The following is a 22,016-nucleotide window of genomic DNA, read 5'->3' as shown; positions in this document are numbered from 1 at the left end:
AGTTACACAGTTTCCAGTGATTTTTACGCACCTGTTGCTTAACAGTATTTCCACTTTGAATTGCCAGCATTTAAATCCGCCGCTTTTCAACTTCCCCAGGCCAAACTTCCTTCTGTCCATACTGGGAACTTAATATAAGGTCCATAACTTTATGGGATGAGGCAGTAGATCAAACCGAAAAACAATTTGTTTGCTTCACAGTCTGATATTTATTTTTTTTTTTATTTTATTTATGTGGCTTTAAAAGCTAAGCCTCATTCGCCACAATCCACAGTCTGATATTAACTAGGGATCCTTTAATTATAGGAGCCCTAATATTACTTAAACCATTGTTATTAACAATCTAAAGTACAACTCATGCCATGGCATGCTGGTGATATATGTTACATTGCCTTTTTTAACACGCCGTTCGGCATAATTCATATGCGGTGCCAAATTGAAGGCCGCTTGGCATGATTTACATGCGATTTTAATTCACATGGGATACTGAATTACAGAATAAATGGTCGGTAGAATGGTCGTTCGGCATAACTCACACCAGCTAACGAATTAAAGGCCATTTCTACATAACTCGAAAAACTTGCATCTTTAAAATTCCGTTTGCCCGTCAATCTTAACATTTTCAATACTTTTTGTTTCAAATATTTCAATAAGAAGGAATCCCTTTTGAGACGAAAAGTTATTTCGCATAAGCTGAAATTAGTGAATAACGAAAAAAAAAATGATTGTAAATCAAATGTTCCTTTTTGTTGTTGAAACATTTCGATAACGGTTGGAAGGTGCCAAATTCGGTGGAGGAAAGATAAGGTCAAGTCTCCTTGGCTGAGAAACAATGGGTGAAAATAAAAGAACTGCACATGCTATAGAAAAGGGCACATTACAGGAAGATCGAATGAGAGTTTTGCTATCAAGACTTTCGACAACTGGTCGGTTCGATTCCCAGTGAAAGAAACAAAAAACTGCTCGCGCATCAATCAAGGGTATATTATAGGGAGTGGGAATGATAAGAGACTTGTTATTCTTTACCTTTTCAGAGTTTCGGACTGTTGCTCAGAAATGTGAGAAAGGCATCACTCTTTCAGTACTGTTTTCTTAATAGTAAAATTTTATTACTTTTCATCGAAAATATAATAAGAAAAACGCACTTAACTTATGTACTCTCTAGGGTTCTTTTAGATTTTACTCTCATTTTAGTTTTCTCTCTCAATTTGCGTTAAAAATTAGTTAAACACGACGACGATATTTAAACTGCTTACTGTTTGAGCGCACAAGCGCGTCCCCGGTGGTGTTACACAGAAATAGTAGAAAGGCGAAGAATAAAATGGATACCAATATAAAACAAGAGATCGTCAGCTACAAGTTTGCATGAAGGATGCAAGTAAGATCGTCGTCGAATCAGGAAGAAACAATTGTAGTCGGAAATATCGATACTAAACATTAACAACAAACGAGAAATGTTCTGTTTAATTGTTAAATGTGTGCCATTTCAACGTTATTATTTCTACTAATATTTAGATTCTCTCTTAGTCGACGCGATACTTGTTTAAAAACTATTACAGAATATATGTGTGTGTGTTATCTGCGCGGCTGGCTGGTTTTGCTTGCTCAATTAGCCTATACTCAACTGTCCTGGTTTTGATGTGGATTAAGATATTGTTTTGTGTGGTCAGGACCGACGACTCTGCGTTCGGGGCGCGTTTCCGCTTTGTTGGTTTTGTATTATTTACTCAGTAATCTTGATTAATCGTAGGAAGGTGGTTATTCGGGGCCGCCCTTTTTGCCAATCAGCGATTTGTGGATGTGCGGGATCACACCACCGCCGGCGATCGTCGCCTTGATCAGACTGTCCAGTTCTTCGTCTCCGCGGATGGCAAGCTGCAAGTGACGGGGCGTGATACGTTTCACCTTCAGATCCTTGGAGGCGTTGCCTGCCAACTCCAGTACCTGTGCGTGGGGAGAGGAAGAAAAGAAATGTTAAGAAAGTTGATCAAAAATTGTGCCTATGGGTTTGTAGTTAAAATCTCGTTCAGTACAGTTCACTAACCAGACCAGATTAAATAACAAAATCTTCGGTCGAAAATAACAAGCATCGATGGAATTATAATTTCTAAAGGAATTTTAAAAATAATTCCGTCACCGTAATTTTGTTTTTGTTCACGATTTTCCGAGGGAAAATGTTACCCGAAATCGCAGGATTTCGAATTGCTTATTATATTTAATATATTATACATTTTTTTTTTTTTTTTTTTTTCGAGAGTTGACCAGTTGTAGTCTTAATAGACTGGTATCTCGGCTGGGCTCTCCATGTGATACACAATACTAGCAGACGACTCAAGCTATGTTGCTCACTAGGTCACTGCGGCCTGGGTTTGTATTGTGATCATACCGATACATTATTCTTTCTATCTACAGTCTGTCAATTATAAACCGAACAAATAATGGAAGCTCAACATGTACATAGATGTTTTCTGAATAAGTAGTTAACATGTAAATTTAATTATTAGTTACTTGGAGCCGACATTCAATACCTAATAGTAGTCTATGTTGACAACGGGTGGTACTGTTGCCAAGTAACAATTTCGAATAAAGATGTAATGATATCATTCTGGTAGGGTAGTTTCAAAATAGATTAATTTAAGTACTATTGTAATAAATGGACACATTGAAGAGCTTCCCTTATTTTAACACGGTTGAGTATCGGATGTTTGTCAATACGTCGTCGAGTTAATTGTATCCTATCAGTCACAGTAATGTCATATGTTAAAGTTTCAGTAGTCTAATAGTGATCATTATACAAAATTTCTGTCCAGTTGTTCCGTAATTGCTTTTTGGTCAAGTTCTATTCCTTTTCTAATATTCAAACCTTTATTATTTATTAAAATAATGAGGTCTAAAATTCAGTTATTCAGATTCAGGGTATACAATATTCAATATAATAGTGGATGAACGCATCATATGGTCTATCCTCATTTCCGTAAGTGGTCAAGTTATTAGTCTTGTAGCAATAATAGTGGTACTAGTTATTCTCTATCTTGTGAGTGCAATGGTCTCAATTAACTATTCTAAACAGAACTCTGACTCTTGTCTTTCTGTCCACCGATGGTCATGTATTTATTTTCGTTTTTTATTATTTATTTGATATCTTTAAATTTCAGTCATTTATTTTACTATCGGTCATTTATTTTATTATAAGGTAAAGGTCAGCGAATTTGTCTTAATACGAGAAACACTAAGTCCCTATATATCCGCTAATTTTTCTAACTAACCTAATAGAAGGAAGAGAGAAACAGTTTTTTTGCGTTGATCCATGCAGCTAGAGAGACTAAAATAAAAAGATTATCGAGAAGATATAATAGATACATTCACTATCTCCAATGCCAAATTAGTAAATCTACAAATTCTACTTTTCACTACTAAAATTCTACTTCAGCTATACGGGTACAAAATGAATTATTGTTAGCTACTACTACAAGTATAAATAGATGTATGCTATTTGGATAAGCGTTTGTTTCAGGGTCTTGTTAGTATTAGAGTTATGTTAGTTAGACCCCTACTCAGCCCTGCCGGCACCTCCAAATTTACCAATAGGCAGTTGTTGTTAGATCGTGCGACACTAACCATTAGTTAACTTGGAGGCATGGTACCTCAAGTGTTTGGTATAACTGTTAACCTTATTTAAGTTAGATGTGATAAAGTTTCTCTACGGAGCTTATTTTCAAACCATTACCATTAAAATAACGATATTCTTGTGAAGGAGATATAAAATGGAAAATATCTTAATTTTTAATTTAGTGTTGAACTTAACCTTTGTTTGAAAAAGCACTCTATTAAACAACAAAAATAAAAATAAAATAAAAATCTTTTTAAGACACTTGAAATATCAACGTCAAGCCCCTTATCCATGGACAGGGATATTTAATATATTATACATGACGTAAAAATAGAACAGTCTACACCAAAAATGTTCCCTTTACTCAAAATAATAGTGATGTGATGGGATTTTCCTGGGTCGATTGAAACCGTTTTTGACAGCAGTCTTCCATTACAAACAGCTTTAAAACTGGAATTTCTTCAAAACTTCAAAACACAACCAAATGTTAAGATAGTTTAAGGTGTTGAAGTGAAACTGACGACACTGTTATGATAGTTGGGAATTATGAAGTGTTAGAGAAAACAGTAAGGTTTTAAGTTGGATTGTTTCAGTGGAAGTAATGAAACTATCATGTAATATATTAGATATTTAAGTAATTATGAGCAAATATATCTAATTTGAAATATATTCGTAGCATTAAAGCTGACGTAAAAATCAACGCTGCTTTCAATGTGTTTCAATAAACCGGATTTTTTCAATGCCCTTTGAGAAGAAGTGAAGTGCAGTGATAAGCCCACCGAATCGCGAACGGCTATTAAATTGGCACGAAACTGCTGATTTATGCTAAAATTCGTGCCGAAATGCATAGGACTCTTTGAAAAAACATGTTCATTGTCACGGGAAGTAAATAAATATGCTGTTTGAATATCAAACTTTTGTTCAGTGCGGTTCGATGCATTCGATTCGAATGTTGGTGGGAGAGTGCGGGAGGTGTGGTGATGACCCGTGGAAGGTCCGGTGCCATATTGACTGCCATCGCAGTACTCTTCCAACTACCGTCAAACGGGGTGACTTGCAACACTTGGGTTTTCCACAAGTTTTTGTTTTTTTACAATAAAAATATACCCAAACATTGACCTATGTCATCACGCATCCCTAGTTTACATTGTATTTGTTGTGCCTAGTTGGTATTTAGGTGAAAATATAGCTCAATGTTTTTTTTGTATTATTTTGTGAAACTGTTTCGTTAATTGAAAGTCGAACGTCGTAAATCGTAAGTTCGTGTAGCAAACTGAAAATAATTTCACCAAAATCGATCCCCTCTCCAGTTACAGTACCTAATTAGGTATGTAATTCCGTAAAAACTATAAAATAAAAAAAATGTTTGTTTTTGAAATATCAACTTTTTTTGAAATTTGTCCCCCTGCGGGGTGACTTGCAACAGCTGATACACGATCAGCGCCGCGAAACTACAAGAAACCTGCAGGAAGTCACATGTTATGCTAATTTTTCAAAGAAAACGAATGAAGGCAGCGGTAGAAGTTAAAACACAAATCGTTTATTCGGGAAGCCGCTTGGCGGTACGATCTGTCCCTAACAACAATTTTACATTTTCCTTATACAGAAAACAGTAAAACTAAGACTTACGGTGGTCAAACAGTGTTGAATCCCCAAGAAGATCCAACACTTGTGGATGTTTTACTGCTTGTTGCGGAACTGCCTTTTCAAAATAATGATTTTAACATAATCGTGGTAATTTGGATAATGGGGAAAGAAATGAAAACCGTTTTAAAAACAACTATCAAAGGATGGTGATGATGCACACCATTCTTAATCCGACATAAAGCACTATCAAACAGATAACATAAAAATATCAATCGATCCGTTGAAATCTTAAAAAAATGGAATGAGGGGAGGGGATCCCCCCATTAACAGCGGTGAAGAATGACCCAGGATGAAAAATCACTATGATTAAGTTGTTTTAAAACATGTTATGATTGAATTCGATCAAGTGTTGCAAGTCACCCCGCAGTAGGGGTGGCTTGCAACACCCATCATCTTGATATTATTTTCATATTTTTATTATTGTTATACTGCCGTCATACGCATATTTGTCCCATGTTTGCTGGGATTTCCTATGTACATGGGACAGTTATGCGTATAACGGCAGTATATGTCTAATCACTAATATTAGGACACATTAAAAGTATCATGCACTAGTAGAATGAATAAATCCTTTTAATTCAGAACTATTGAGAGAGAAACTTGAAAAGTGTTGCAAGTCACCCCGTTTGACGGTAAATTACTTTTTTCTTTTAAATTATGCACTTGCCCGGAATATGATGGGAGAGTAAATGTCACCTTCTTGTAAAGCGTGCTTGCCCAGAATAATGAGAGGGAGTGAATGCCTCCTTCTTTTGAAGCACGCATCTGTCCGGAAAAAGGAGGGAGAATGAATGACACCTTCTTTTAAAGTACGCGATTGCCTGGAATAATGCAAAAGAATGAATTTCTCCTTCTTTTAAAGCACGCATCTGCCCGGAATAGGATGGGAGAGTAAATCTCGCTTAACTTTTCAAAAGGTCCTAAGTAACATTTTTTTCATGAATAAATTTGACTAGCGCAATCAACAGAACAACATGCAAGCTTTTGATTGCAGTACTCAAATTAATTCATGAAAAAATGTTACTTAGGTCCTTTTGAAAAGTTAAGCGAGAAATGAAACCCTTTGAAACACATGCTTGCCCAGAATAAAGAGGCCTGCACATAGGATACGTTTGCGTTGCGTTTGGCACATTTCATATGGGAAAACTGTCAAACGCAAACGAATCCTATGTGCGAGGCTCTTAATGCGAAACAGTGAACACCTCCTCCTTTTAAAACACGCATTTGCCCGAACTAATGCGAAAGAGTAAATGACACCTTTTTGGAAAGCATCCGCTTCTCCGGAATAATGACTTGTCATAAGACGAGTTAAGATCGTAGTATGTTGTGACTGAAAGCAAACGCGAAAATATTTGTCCCGTCAAATTTTTCAATTTTTCCTGGGAGCTGTAGAAGATTTTCAAGTTGACGCCTGAAGGAACTCGTGTGGAATTCTATTGTTTGCACCGAAGATTAAAATTTGGTTGAAACTATGGCTAGTGCGAGCATCAAAACAGGTTCCCTAAGAAAGCAGATCACCAATACCAAGAGGATACATGGCCAGCAGTTCAAGAATCGGGTGGACAATCTGCATCCAAAACGTTAACCGGCTAAAGTAAGGTATTCTACAGGAAAGTGTTGCCATCGAATTCCAGAGTGGACAAGGTATTTTTGTGGTATTTTTACGAACGGACAAGTTATCAGCGGCCTTCTCCGGTCCATGTATGTTGGCTTTTCCTTTGCTTACTGAACACAGATGTCTGCAATAAATTTTTTCTTCATTTTGCTGTCAGAAACATACTTTCAGTAATCCTTCCCCATACATAGCTTTATTCAGTCAAAATTGGCTATTACGCCCTTTTCATTTACGCTATTAAATTGTGTATTTTTAATTATTATTATTATTATTAGAACAGTAAAGACAACAAGTACATACGGGGTGCATCGGTTTATCGCCACTGTCCTCTCGGTTATAGAGCAAATGCAAATCAATAGTGATTATGTTTCCAACACAGAACAACGACTTACAATAGCATCTAAAATCCAGGGCTGAAAATCAGTTTATGTAGGTATATACTGCCGTTCTACGCATAACTGTCCCATGTACATAGGAAATCCCAGCAAACATGGGACAAATATATGTATGACGGCAGTATAGGTATATGTTAATGTGTGTGCTTCTGCCTGTCGTATTAAGGCGGGTTTGCTTCTGCTACGACAATAGAGGCTTGTTTGCAGCCGTTTGATCATTTATTCATCCACTTAGAATGCATTTGTTGATCAAAATCATTATCATATCAGGGGGGAAGGGGAATTTAATTTCTTTTTGCTCTTTTTTCGTTTCAGAGAGCGAGCAAAGGCGCTTAAGGTGATTATAGAATAAAGCCAGAAATCGGCCATTTTGTAAACCACGTGCTTTTCCAATATTTTTTTCAAGAGCACGAGATGAAAGAACCGTAACGCGTATGGGGCTGAAATAATGGTTGATCGTTTGCTTAGATATGCTGAACAAACATAATTTGAGTTTCGGCAATGTACAAAAACTATTACGCCAGATTTGGGCTTTTGAAAATGTATGTAGATAAACGTGTGGTGAATTTGAAATTCACCACGGGCTTCATTCTATAATCACCTAAAAACCTTAAGGTGATTATAGAATGAAGCCCGTGGTGAATTTCAAATTCACCACACGTTTATCGACATACATTTTCAAAAGCCCAAATCTGGCGTAATAGTTTTTGTACATTGCCGAAACTCAAATTATGATTGTTCAGCATATCTAAGCAAACGATCAACCATTATTTCAGCCCCATACGCGTTACGGTTCTTTCATCTCGTGCTCTTGAAAAAAATATTGGAAAAGCACGTGGTTTACAAAATGGCCGATTTCTGGCTTTATTCTATAATCACCTTAAACCTAGGCTATTAGCCATGGCAAGGCTAATACCTTGGCCCCATCCGAGGAAAATCATCGGCAAGGATAATGGAGTGATATAAATTTCTTAGCAAAGTCACTCCCAACGTATTTCCACAAATTTTCTATCATTTGCTTATAATAATACTCCTAAAACACATACCCTACCCACTATCCAATTCCTTGACATCTATGAGGGCGTCGGTGAGTCGCTGGCCTCTCGTTAAGTAGATGTCATATCATCATTTCCTTCCCTTTCCTAGTAACGGAGAAGATGGGCGTGGCCGGCAATGATAGCTTTCATGTTTTATCATTTTGGACCCCCAATTGGATTTCCATTGAATCCCAAATGGATATCCATAAGCAATTGGGGTAAGAAAGGTAAAGAATATACATGACAATTATCAGTATGCAATCTACGAAATACTCCGTTACAACGCAACGCATCCGCTTCTCCGGAATAATGCTTCCTTCTTTAAAACTAATGCTTCCTTCTTTAAAAGCACGCATCTGCCCGGAATAAAGTGGGGGAGTAAATGACACCTTTTGAAGCACGCACTTGCCCGGAATAATGCGAAAGAGTGAATGCCTCCTTCTTTTAAAGCACGCATTTGCCCGGAATAAGGTGGACGAGTAAATAACTTTTTTTTTTAAGAAACGCATTTGGTCTGGATGCGGCGAAAAAGTAAATGTTTCCTTCTTTAAAACAACGCGGTAGCCCGGAATAAGACGGGTGAGTAAATGACTCATACTTTAATTATTCTGAATATGTTATTTTTGACTGATAAGTTTCTATTTTCAACTTCATTATTGAAACGCAATCTAATAAAGTAATAAAGCACATGTTTTTTTTTTAAATTTTTGACAAATTCGGGGTAGCGGGTTATTCGAGGCAATAGCCTTTCGGGGTACTGGCGTTCAGGTTAGTGACATTCGGGGCAGTGTCATAGAATCGATTAAGCTGTTCTAAAACATGTTATGATTGAATTCGATGAAGTGTTGCAAGTCACCCCGCAGTTAGGGGTGGCTTGCAGCACCCATCATTATGATATTTTCATGTTTTTATTATTGTTATGTATGATTATATGACTAATCACTAATATTAGGACACATTAAAAGTATCATGTACTAGTAGAATGATTAAATCCTTTTAATTCAGAATTATTGAGAGAAACTTGAAAAGTGTTGCAAGTCACCCCGTTTGACGGTATGTCCTTAAGAATGTGATTCTGTTTTTGAATTAGGGTCTCCAGTAGCCTTGCGAGAAAAAGCATAGGATTGCCAATCTGGAGAGGGCGAGTTCGATTCTCGGTCCGGTCTAGGATGTTTTCGGGTTGGAAGCTTTCTCGACACCGTGGGCATAGTGTATCCATTGTACTTGCCACACTTACTGCGAGTTAAGTTTGTCCCAACATTTACAAGAGAGGACAACGTTGTTGTTTTACATTCCCTGGTTATGATCAATGTTTTGAATTGAACGACAATAACATACCATTTAGACTCCCCTCGCAGCCTAGTCTTTGTTTTTTTTTGACGGATAACTGCTTTTTAACTGGGCTTAGTTGGCGAACGCCCAGTTAAAAAGCATTCCAGTTCAACAAGATTGCACTGTCAATGATCGGTGCAAGTGAAATCTATCTTGTTTCAAAAGATTTTTCCAACTTTGTAACTAACTTGTGAGGCGCTGGTACTGATTTGCCCTAAACCTAATGCAAACTAATTTTTGCTTAGAAATTTCGCTAAATATGATTATTTATAGTCATATATTATTTTTAGTACGATTAGAACGATATGCTAATTGAGCACTTGTCCGTCTGTCAATCGATTTTCTGGCAACAACTTTTGTACGACAGAGGGTTATGCTACGTTTACTACGTTTAGACAAGGCAAGTGAATTGAGCAAGTCGCTTGAATCGAACGCGAACTGAACGTGTAAACACCTTAATTCAATTCACTTGAACGAAAAGAAAGTTGAACATTTGGCAAGTCAATTGAATTCAACTGAGTTGTTCAACTCACTTGCCCTGTCAAAACGTAGCATTAGACAAGGAGGGTGAATTGAGCAAGTCGCTTGAATCGAACGCGGACTGAACGTGTAAACACCTTAATTCAATTCACTTGAACGAAAAAAAAGTTGAACACGTCAACTTTTGGCAAGTCAATTGAATTCAACTGAGTTGTTCAACTCACTTGCCCTGTCAAAACGTGGCATTAGACAAGGCTAGTGAATTGAGCAAGTCGCTTGAATCTAACGCGAACTATGCTACGTTTTGACAGGGCAAGTGAGTTGAACAACTCAGTTGAATTCAATTGACTTGCCAAAAGTTGAACATGTTCAACTTTCTTTTCGTTCAAGTGAATTGAATTAAGGTGTTTACACGTTCAGTTCGCGTTCGATTCAAGCGACTTGCTCAATTCACTTGCCCTGTCAAAACGTAGCATAAAGCATACATGCATCTTTTCAATTCAATTGAATCAAACGAATATTGAAAGATTGTCCTATATAGAGAGAGTGAAAAAGGCAAGAGGGTTTGTGCGACTATCATTTGAAAAACGCGCGTAGAATCGAGATTCATTTGAAAGAGAAAGGGAATAAACGTAATACATTTTACATGCAGGGAAAACGAACAAAGAACGAATTCTAACATGCGTAGAAACTGGTTTAGGTTTGTTTATCAACAACGCATTTTGAAACATTGAATTTACTCACTCCAAGAGAAGCGATGGTAGCTTAGTTACATAATGAAGCAAAAGAAAAGGATTTAGATACCTGCAAAATGCAGGCAAATTATTCTATCGTTGCCAGACCCAAGCTGCTCATAAATATATTTTATGGCCCTTTTCCTATATTAGTACACAGAACTCAGTATTTATGCGATTTTTACTTTCTCGTTTTTTGAATCCATTAAAATTACGACCGACCAAAGAAACTCTTAAAAACAAAATTCTGTGTCTATAATATGACCCATTGTTAAATCATATTTCAGTGGAAAAAAAATCGCGCCATTTTTCTCGTCTTTATAAAACCGAATGTAAACAAAAAGGTATTTTTATAAATAAACATCATTCACCTATTTTTTAGCTTTCCCTTTTCTCGGGACAGCGTTACCTGTTTTATGACTATTTTCGTTGTACCTAAGCTACCCGTATCGGATCGAACGCACGCCGCCGTTGTTTGCGACCCAAACAAACAAGACAGATCGTTAAAAAAAGTACAAAATGGCGCCCAAAATAAGAAAGCATCAAAAGCAAGCGGGCGCGCTTCTAGTCCCTAACCCCAAAATTTCATCGCTGCTTGCTTTTCGTTTTTCCCCTTTGCAACATGCATTTAGATTACATCACAACGTCCCTATCGGTTGGCTTATAGTAAACGCTAGAACTGACCATACGACATGGCAGTTGGGAAAAAGCTAGGAACCTACCTCAGCTGTGAGATATTCTAGGATGGCGGCGGAGTAGACGGCCGCTGTGGCACCGACGCGTCCATGGCTCGTCGTGCGATTCTTCAGATGCCGATGAATTCTGCCAACGGGGAACTACAAGCAGGAAAAACAAAAACAACCGTTATCAAAAGTGATGCGATTCGCGCCAAAATTTTTCCCTTTTATAAAAGAGAAACAGAAAACTCACCTGCAGTCCAGCGCGCGCCGAGCGGGAAACTGCCTTGGCTTTTGCTTTTCCAGAATCTTTACCAGCCTTTCCTCCAGCCTACAAGGAAACGCAACAAAAAAACATCATCATAGAAGTCAACAAAACGCCATTATTGCATTATTCAAGCCGAGCTGTCCGCCATCGCTGCTGCAGCGAACTCAACCGATAACTCAGCGGAAATTTAGGTTATCTTCCAAGGCCTGCTGCTCTGGTGGTGCGCGCTTTTTTACTCCATTTATTCTCCGTTAAAAATGAGCGAAAATTATCCAAGCTCGCAGTTACGATCGATTTTTTCTCGGCGTCGAGAAAATAGGTATTATTCCCTACTTTGATCCATATTTTCAGTGAACTGCAAGCCGAGTGAAGCCCCTGGAAATCCAAGCGGCGTCCGACGCCACCCCACTCGAGCGCGACTTCCTTGGAAAATTCCACATCCATTTCCACCGGTTTTCCGCTCTACGTACCATTTTGCTATCTAGATTATATTCCTCTTTACGGCTACGTCAACGTTGTACTGAAAACGTTTATCGCTGGGACAAAAATCCACTCCTCTACGCTGGTAAACACGCACACTCCTTTGGAAAATGGCTGCTGCTGCTTTTTCACAGTCCGGAACTGGTCACAAACAGATTGGAGCAATAACACACCCGACGACTACTGCACTGAACGAGCGAAAATACAATACTGAAACCAAGCGTACGGCATACGACGAATGACGGTTTTTGGGCGGGAGAGAATTTGCCGAGCCGAAAATCTACCCTGAGATTCTCTACACAAGCGTTCGACAAAACCGAACCGCAACCGAATGCAAAGCTCGCGGTGCGCATCAGGCAACACAAAAACAATGTCAAATTTATGCACGGTTGTGTCTATCAACCAATGAGACTAGATAGAAGGTATGGAAGAAGACCAAATGCAAGTGTATTAGTGGATGATAGAAAATGTAAACAGCAAATGGTGACGTATACATATTTGCACGGCTTCTTATATGGGAGCGCGTTCAAATGTAGTAGTGAAAGCTTTTTCGCCATACACGAAAGGCACGCACACAAAATATGGATTTAGATACCTTAGTATTTATTTTCATTGTCTATCAACCAGGCCTTGGAAAATTCGTTCAAAAACGAACGAATTATGCTTCGTTTTTAGCCCACAGTGAGGTTTTAATTTCGGTGCACCGATTGATGTTCGCCCGATGATTTGCTGCTTGCTGCACGAACAAGGGAAGAGGCAAATACAAAGCATTCGTTTTGTACATTGAAAGAGGGGAGTTTTGAACGTACACACAAAGAAATACCATTGGTTGAATTAAAAAATCCATTCACGGTTACTGGCTAAAACCCATTAATGTGTAAAAAAGTATACATTTTTTGATGGTCCATTTATCTGTCAAAAAAGGGGTAATTTTAAAAACTGTCAAATGGGTGAAAAAGTACCCATGTTCAAATTTTATTTGGAGAAAAAAAAAGTATATTTTTTTACCCTTTAATGGGTGAAAAAATAGTTGTGAACATTTTCGAACTGTTACCCGTTTATTTTGATGGAAAGGGAATTTAAATCACCTAACTCACGTAAAATGTAAGTAAACGATTACGATTTTCTCAATAATATCTACCATTACCGCTTAATTTTTATTTGCTAGGATTTTATTTCTAGTTCTTCGCTTGTGAAATTTCAGAGGAAAATAGAGGCTACGATTTTGCATTTCTGCCTTACGATTACAAGAAACGGTAAGTTTTTAAAATAAATCTTCTGCAACGCTTTAGATTCATTAGAATTTCGTTAAACTACAGGTTATTCCACGACTAATTAATACGAAGAAGGACTAGGTATGGATAAACTCAAAGACCACCTGAAATGCGGGCCGCGGGCCACCATTGGAAGCATTCATCCTGAGACGAACCATATTGCCATTCAGGAGGCGGACATGATGGATTATTCGTATGCGGAGCAATAATTTTCATTATGTTCAATGTTTATAATAGTTATGTTTTCCAATAAAAAATGTATAGTCTAATTGATTTTTCATGTTCCAAAATATCTGCATAAAAATCGGTATCAAAGCAAACCAAAATTATTTTGATAAAAATGGGTATTTATTTACCCATTTTGCAGGAAAATCGCTTCGATTTGATGGGTAAAATAATACGCATCTTTTGACAGAAACATGACTTACCCATTAATGGGTAAACCGGTTTTACTCATTCAATGAGTAGTGGCGGTTTTGGCGAAAATGGGTGCCATAGTACCCATTAATGGGTTTTAGCCAGTAACCGTGTTGGTTAAAATAAAAAGTTTCGTTGGTTCTTTTTCGTAGAGAGTTGCGAAAAATCAAAATAAAAGTTCAACAACTTTTGTTTTTAGAAGTAACCTAAAGCCACACTGAAACTAAACTTTTAAAAGTTTAAACTTTCTTTATGAATTGTAGAACCGTCAAATCGAAAGAGGTACGCTACAAAAACTAAAAGTATGTCTATTATTGTTTTAAATGAATGAGTATGTTTATTATTGTTTTCAGACCAGTAAAATCAAGAATAAATTTGCAACCATGAATTATTTTATTAATCAAATTAAAGCAAGGTTAACATTTTTATACTGTCGGCCCGACCCGTTGTTTCCACGAGAGCTTTCATCCTTGAGGTTATCATGATAGATCTCCCGATCCATATTGATCCGCTTAGCTCCATTTATTGGTGGTCAGAATATAACACAAATTTCGCTGAAACAAATCATACGAATACAAATTAAAAAGTCATAAATCATTAATTTGTCGGGAAAAAAAGGAAAAACTGGAAGCAAATGTATTTGGAATGTGTAGATACTTACTATCCAATGCATGGTTTTCAGGAACATGCCTATCATGTGATACAAATCGGGTCCCTTCAAATGCCATTGGCTATATGATCTTCCTTGAAGCCAACAGGCAGCAAATTCTCGAATAAAACAGTCTACTGCTTCGCCTTCTGCTGAAACTGCACTCGAAGTTACGTGGAGGAAATCATGATGGATTGTCTCTGTCAATATTAATGGAAAACATTTCACTATTGGTTTACAGCAACTTCGATTATTTATTTAAATAAAACTTACCTTTCACTGCCCATTGCCTGCAGCAGATATCCATTAGGAAAAAACTAGTTTTGACCTCAGCGTTCACGACAGACCAGGATATGTCATCGCTTTCATTTCGGCTGTTTACAAAGGAATAATTATTGGTATTATAACATTGGTATTTCCTAAATTATCACTATACCGATTTATATCGGACTTTTTCACCTACCTTATGTTTATTAAGTATTCTCTATCAATCAGAAGAATATTCAGCACAACATTAAAACGATTAAAATTTCGGCACTCCAGTTTAAGAATTTGTTTTTATTGTTTCGCTTTTCTTCCATTCCACACGCACACTCTTTATCGTATCTGTTTTAGAAGTTTGACAGGTCTATAATTTTCACACTGAAAGAAGATACTTTCAAATTTATACTCCGAACAGGAATTTCAAACTTTTAAATTAAAAATATCACTTTCAAAATGAGAAAAAAACTTTTATTTTGATCAAAACAGAACAACTTTCAAATATAAAGTATAAAATTTTCATTAAAACAATTTTTGTTTTTTCTGTGTAGCAGCTTCACAAGCCGGGTAGCGCCGAGGCGACGTCGTTCAGTAGGGCAGTGTGAAATGAGGATGCTTCCTTCGTTCATCGGCAGTGTTTCAGATACGAGTGAGTGTTGTGTAAATACCAAACCATATTAGCGAGAAAGAGAGAGAATGCATTATATACCTCTCTTTTGCACATTCATTCCAACAGAAATGCGCAACTCAGTATAAGTGAGGCAAGAGAGTTTATTATTCTCTGCACTAGCGGGTGCTTGATTTCACTCTCCAACTGTTTCGTACAGCAGTGCCATATGGAGCGAGGAAGCATTCTTCGCTAAGCACTTTGAAACTGTTCTCTCATGAAGCTACCTTCCTCGGGAGTATATCTGGTGCCGAAGCATAAGTCCTCATCTTCATTGCTTCATTCATCCAAGCCCTGCTATCAACCCAAAATAAAATTCGAACAACTCTAAACGGTTAGAAAAAAAAGTACCCAAGTACCTAACCGTAAGCATTAAGTTTTTGCATGTTAATGACCGTAACTTAGCATTTAAGCGACTTTAAAGCTCAATAATGGCATCATTCAAGCAGAGATGCCCTGCATAAGCATTGCTAATGCATTGGAGCCTTAACATGTGTGCATGTGTGTGATTGTAGACTCCGAGTCCATGAGGATAAGAATCCTCGTCCAGATCATGCATTTCTTCTTGTTTATTGCCTTTTTAATAATTGCCGAAGTGAATTTTTCGAAATAAGGAAGGATCTGGTCTGCTGGAAAAATACTCAACTTTCGTCGTTGTTCATGCTCATCTGGACCGAAAGATTTTTCCATCCGCTTCCAATTCAAATTACCTGCAGGAAAACAGAACATGTTTTAAATGCATATTAGATACCTACTCTAACATTAAGTCCAAGCTTACATTATTGAAACCGGTAACATTTATTATAAACCGGTAGGCGCACAGTACTTTGGCCTCTTCTAATCTGATTGGATCCTTTCGTGGTTTTTATACCATACGGTGACCAAAGATTCCTTTAAATTAGAAGCCGGAGGCTCACAGGAGGTACAGTGATCGTTCGCTAATTGGGGCACGACCTCACCCCAACTAGCGAATGCCGTTCGCTAATTGGGGCATTTTGACAAGCGTCAATGTTGTTTACTTTTTGCATTGAACAAAGGAAAATTTTACGCGCCAGAAAATATCGATCCCGCCAAACACGGAAACAAAACGTCAACGCATTTTTGACATCATATTCTGACGTTTAGCTGCTTTTTAATTGGGTTTCGCCCCAATTAACGAACCCCCAACTAAAAAGCGCCCCAACTAGAAAAACCCCAATCAGCGAACATTCACTGCCCGCATAGATCTGGACCATATTTGGAACTTCACTTATATGGTTTACAACCATTTGTAACTGTTTATGTACATCTACACAAAACGTGTGTCGAAACCATAAATGGACATTACCTTGAATAGTTTTAACATTATGAGATAATGTTATTCGGCAATTAACAATATGGGTAAAGGGTTGTTAAGTTAGGTTACCATAAAAAACCGGCAATTTTCTCGAACAAATTTTTCGTCCCATTTTATATCAAAAGGTTAAAATACGTTCCACGTTTGGCGCGGTAGAACCTTATGACTTAATGGTAAGTGATAGTTGGAGGATACATCGCGTACGATCGAATGCACCCCGGTAATGAATAAAGAAAATTAAAACAAAAAAAAAGAGAAAAACATCTCAATTCAAGTAGACAACAACATTAATGCTCTGATAAAATATTGTATTAGCCAAATAAATCACATCAAATAAAAAAATATCACATCGTCTGGCCATCACGTCTGTGGTTAAGAACGGCAAAGTTTTCAATGGTTATAGCCCGTATCAGATTACAGAAGAGCACGGACGGTAATGCCTCCACCAGTAGATTTCCTGTTCGGATGTACATCATGTGCACCCAGATATACATCATGTGAGAACTCGAATCTGTAGGCAAAACAAACAAATTATCGAATGTTTGGTATCAATACATATTAGCTATACCATAATACTTACTGTGATTCATAATATTTGCGCATTATGTTTGCTTTATTATTTCGATGTAGATCTAAAATGATAAAATCATTATTTAATTAGTAAGTAAATACTTTAAAATGGATATAATCAGTGCCAATTACCTCTAAATCGACGGAAAGATAAACTGTTAATCGCACTTGAAGCTGTTTCTTTTCATCAGTATGACAAATCCTTCTGCAGAACATCTGTACACATCTACAAAAGCACCATCACAGCAGAACTTTAATACATAACATGTGTTTAAATTTGAACTTTGCATTTATTTGAATGTTTGTGTGATATCACCATATACATATATCATTTTGATTTCGCTCTCGCTGTCAACAGTACGTAATCAAGAATGGAATGTATAACATAACTTTGACATCATGAGAAATATTCATTAAATATTTTGATACGATCTAACACCAAAATTCAATTTGATTGAAAACATATAGAAAAGTTTAATAACTTTATGTGGTACATTCAATGTATAAGATGAACTTAGATAGCTGTTATATAGAGTGCATGATGGGAAGGCATGAATAGTTCAATAATCAAATAACAATTACAGAAACATTGACCGTTCCATATGAATTTTATCAAAGGTTATAACAGAACAACAAACAGTTTTTTACTATGCGGGTGTACTGTACTTTCAGCGCTTCCGGTCTCCGTTGCTCCGGCATAAAAACCAAAAAGTCACCGTATTGCACAGAAATTTTAGTGGTCATGGAATCTGTAATACAAATGTATTATCCGAGATGTTATCACTACACATATTTTATTGCGTTTAGAATCACTTACCTATGTACTTACAGCGATATTCTAATAACACAAATGATTTAAAACCATTTAAGGCTCCCCCAGACCTAAACGATTTCATCGCCGCGACGGCGACAGCTACTCGCCGCGATTCTATCGTTCGGTCGCTGCAGGCAATGTTCTATTTACGCTTCCATACCAATGGCGACAAAATCGCTGTCGCCAAGCGATAGAATCGCGTCGCGACTGTCGCATCGCGTGTGTTTGGGGGAACCTTTAAACTTAATGGAAAATAAAGAGAATGGCTAGGACTTTGATTTTCCCTGAGGTTTTTTCTTATTGACATTTTGTCTATCAATTTTTATGACAAAGTTGCCAGTTTTCCTTTGAAGAAAAACTATAATTTTTATTTATTTATTATTTATCTTTAAAATTAATGTCTACAAATACAGTGAACGTTCGCTAATTGGGGTTTTTCTAGTTGGGGCGCTTTTTAGTTGGGGGTTCGCTAATTGGGGCGAAACCCAATTAAAAAGCAGCTAAACGTCAGAATGTGATGTCAAAAACGCGTTGACGTTTTGTTTCCGTGTTTGGCGGGATCGATACTTTCTGGCGCGTAAAATTTTCTTTTGTTCAATGCAAAAAGTAAACAACATTGACGCTTGTCAAACCGCCCCAATTAGCGAACGGCATTCGCTAGTTGGGGTGAGGTCGTGCCCCAATTAGCGAACGATCACTGTAGTGAATAACTAATTATAGAAATTGAAACTTTCAGGGGTCGTGTATTAATTCCGTATATATTTATATATAGGCTAGACTGTTCAAAGTAATAGACAGAATAACCAGAGAGAATATATGAGTCCATACTACAGTCGGGATTCGCTGGTTGGGATTTTAATACTTGGGTCACTTTTTAGTTGGGCCTCCGCTGGTTGGGCCATGGCCCAACTAAAAAGCAACCGTACGTCAAAATTCAATGTAAACACGGAAAACGGGATTGGGCGTCACTGGACATCATTTGTGATGTTCAAATCGAAATACACGTGTTCAAATGGCTGTCAGTTGGCCCAACTAAAAAACCGAATTCGTTAGTTGGGCCGAGGTCGTGGCCCAACCAGCGAATCGCGACTGTATTGCGTTTAAGAGAATTTATGTTTTGACTAGAATATGCATACTTTCAACACAGATTATCTGAAATGGAAATCGTAAATAAGCTAAATTGAATTGGCCTTTTATCGCCGGATTCATACATATCCCGTATGGCCCAGGCAGTAGAGCAGCACTTTTAGCGATAACGACAAGGCAAAGGCATCTCAGTTCGAGACTCAAAGAGTTAGTGTTTATATATTCAACGAAATTATACACTGAGCTGAAATTGCATCTAGAATATATGTGCAACGCACATATATTTTTGCAATCAAGCTTGGCAAATAATATTTATTAGTATTGCACATAAAACTAGAGATTTTGTGACCCTTAAATGTTATGTGCAATGCAGATGTAAAATAAATGCATGACTATTGTATTTTATTGAACAACTAAATAGTTTTTATGTGCGGCTTTTAATAATATTCGTGAAGCTCCCACGCTCCTGCTCACTTTATTATTGTTTCTGTACAATGCAAAATTCAGAAAAAAAATAAACAAAACATTAGTCCTAGAATGAGTCATTTATTCCTTATTGAAATATGTATACATTGCTTGCATATATTGATTTTATGTTCACTAGATTTGAGATTGGAATATCGACGGATACATTTGCACAGTGGCATATGGACATATGGAACGATCATAACCCGCGTTGTTTCGGAAATATGAGCATATCGTGAGCATGGAAACCACCGCGCACTTCTTTTAACATAATCTAAAGCGATATTCCCGGAATGTTATCAATGTGGATCTCTGGAAATCACATGTCCATATCCAACCTCGATTTTATTTATGAGTTGCATCACCCGGATAGATCCGCTCGAGATCCGGAACAGTTTTGCTTTTTCTTTTGATCAAAACCCAACAATCTGTAACTTCAAAACTTGTGTGGGAATAGTACCCTAGGAAATAAGCAGTGCGGATTTCTAGTGCGAGTTCTGGCGAACGATTGTGGGAAATGATCTGTGCAGATTGTGGGAAATGATCCGGCAGATGCACTGCTTTCTGCGAAGTCGATGTTTTCATTGCTGGAACCGATCTCTATCCCTAATGCGCAATCCGAATCACTCACGCGGAAACGATTACTTGATCAGCAGTGACGTAGTCCGAATAGTCAGGAAACTAAAAATAAACTTTATTGAGCTTATGATCCATGGCTTATAAATACGCACTTACATTATCCTGTCACTGAATGTGCATCCAATGCTCGTACCGCCTAAAGTGTTTCAACTTGTTGGGACACGCTCGTGCACAAGTTGGAAAAGTAGAAGCTCCGCCATTTTGGTGTTCTGTTTTTCTTTTATTGTTGTACACTCACGCATTCTATGTGCGGTGATTGATAATTTTTAGCTATTGGTCGATGCACTTAAAATTTATTTTCCGATACAATAAGTTGTAAGCAAATGTCCTTTACATTGTATATGCTGCAACATTAAGTTTCATGGTAAGCATATATACTTCAATAACTGCACATAAAACCGAGTTCCAGTCCCTCGAGCCTTTTTTATATGTTTAACGCACATAAAATATAAAGTTGATTTGATCTCAGTGTACGACTTTGTTCGCAAGGAGACCCAAAAATGATCTTCACGCCTTTGTTTTGAAAACAATTTGATAATTTGACAGATATAAACATCAAATGAAAAAATACCTTCAATAATACGCGAAAAATACATATCATATAGTAAAAATACGCGGAAAATACAAATAATGATGAATTTAATACACTAAAATACAAAAATACTTCAATACGCCAAAAAAATACGAAAATTCAAAATAATTCCTCAATACGCCTTTTCAATTCAGGCAGATGAATCGTAAATACGTAAGTTGACAGCCCCTCGCCTTTGCACACCTTTGTTTGCGTGTTGGCTGGCGTATACGTTGTATTGTTCGGATTGAATGAAGTTGCATCGCGTAGATTTTGAACTCACAATTTCACTTATTGCGCTAGTCTTCCGCATTTTATTGCATTCACAATACGGTCGTCAAATTTGTCTCTCACTTCGATTTTTGGGAAGCAGTTTTCGACAGTTTTTGGACGCGAAGTGAATTAATTGGTAGTCAATATTGAAGAAAAATGTGAAACTCAGTTAGTGAATATGTTTTAGGAGTGATTAAATCAAGGAAACAGTGGGAAAAGATCAAGTGAAAAATCAAGTGCGTGTGTATTTGTTTGCTCCGAACGTTCAGAGTTAGTATGCGTTCGATAAAAATACGAACCCATGTAACCATAAGCATTAAAATAAGCCATACTTGCGACTATAAGGCTACCATAGAGCTAACAAACTTCATACTGGCTCTATAATAGCCCTATACAGTCGGGATTCGCTGGTTGGGATTTTAATACTTGGGTCACTTTTTAGTTGGGCCTCCGCTGGTTGGGCCATGGCCCAACTAAAAAGCAACCGTACGTCAAAATTCAATGTAAACACGGAAAACGGGATTGGGCGTCACTGGACATCATTTGTGATGTTCAAATCGAAATACACGTGTTCAAATGGCTGTCAGTTGGCCCAACTAAAAAACCGAATTCGTTAGTTGGGCCGAGGTCGTGGCCCAACCAGCGAATCGCGACTGTATAGCCGAAAAGGCGAAATAAAGTGCTAATGGTTACCTGGGAATGCCGGCTCAGGAAAAAAG

General features: G+C 37.4%; 1 protein-coding gene and 1 long non-coding RNA gene across 2 annotated transcripts; both read right to left on the bottom strand.

Moving 5' to 3' along the window:
* Positions 1-1,082: 1,082 nt before the first annotated feature.
* On the bottom strand, positions 1,083-12,494 carry LOC134207632 (histone H2A.V). The gene is made up of 4 exons (XM_062683374.1): positions 12,266-12,494; positions 11,781-11,858; positions 11,573-11,686; positions 1,083-1,944 (listed from the first exon to the last, which is right to left on the bottom strand). The coding sequence occupies exons 1-4, from the start codon at positions 12,266-12,268 to the stop codon at positions 1,759-1,761; spliced, it is 381 nt and encodes a 126-aa protein (XP_062539358.1). The 5' UTR covers positions 12,269-12,494; the 3' UTR covers positions 1,083-1,758.
* A 2,188-nt stretch (positions 12,495-14,682) lies between these two features.
* Positions 14,683-15,215, bottom strand: LOC134214675 (uncharacterized). The gene is made up of 3 exons (XR_009979875.1): positions 15,079-15,215; positions 14,889-14,989; positions 14,683-14,815 (listed from the first exon to the last, which is right to left on the bottom strand). It is a non-coding gene; the product is annotated as an uncharacterized LOC134214675 (long non-coding RNA).
* Positions 15,216-22,016: the final 6,801 nt, after the last annotated feature.

The sequence above is a fragment of the Armigeres subalbatus genome, chromosome 1 (assembly GCF_024139115.2).
Source record: "Armigeres subalbatus isolate Guangzhou_Male chromosome 1, GZ_Asu_2, whole genome shotgun sequence".
Classification (NCBI taxonomy): domain Eukaryota; kingdom Metazoa; phylum Arthropoda; class Insecta; order Diptera; family Culicidae; genus Armigeres; species Armigeres subalbatus.
The sequence above is the reverse complement of the archived record's forward strand: the minus strand, read 5'-3'. Positions and strand labels throughout refer to the sequence as shown.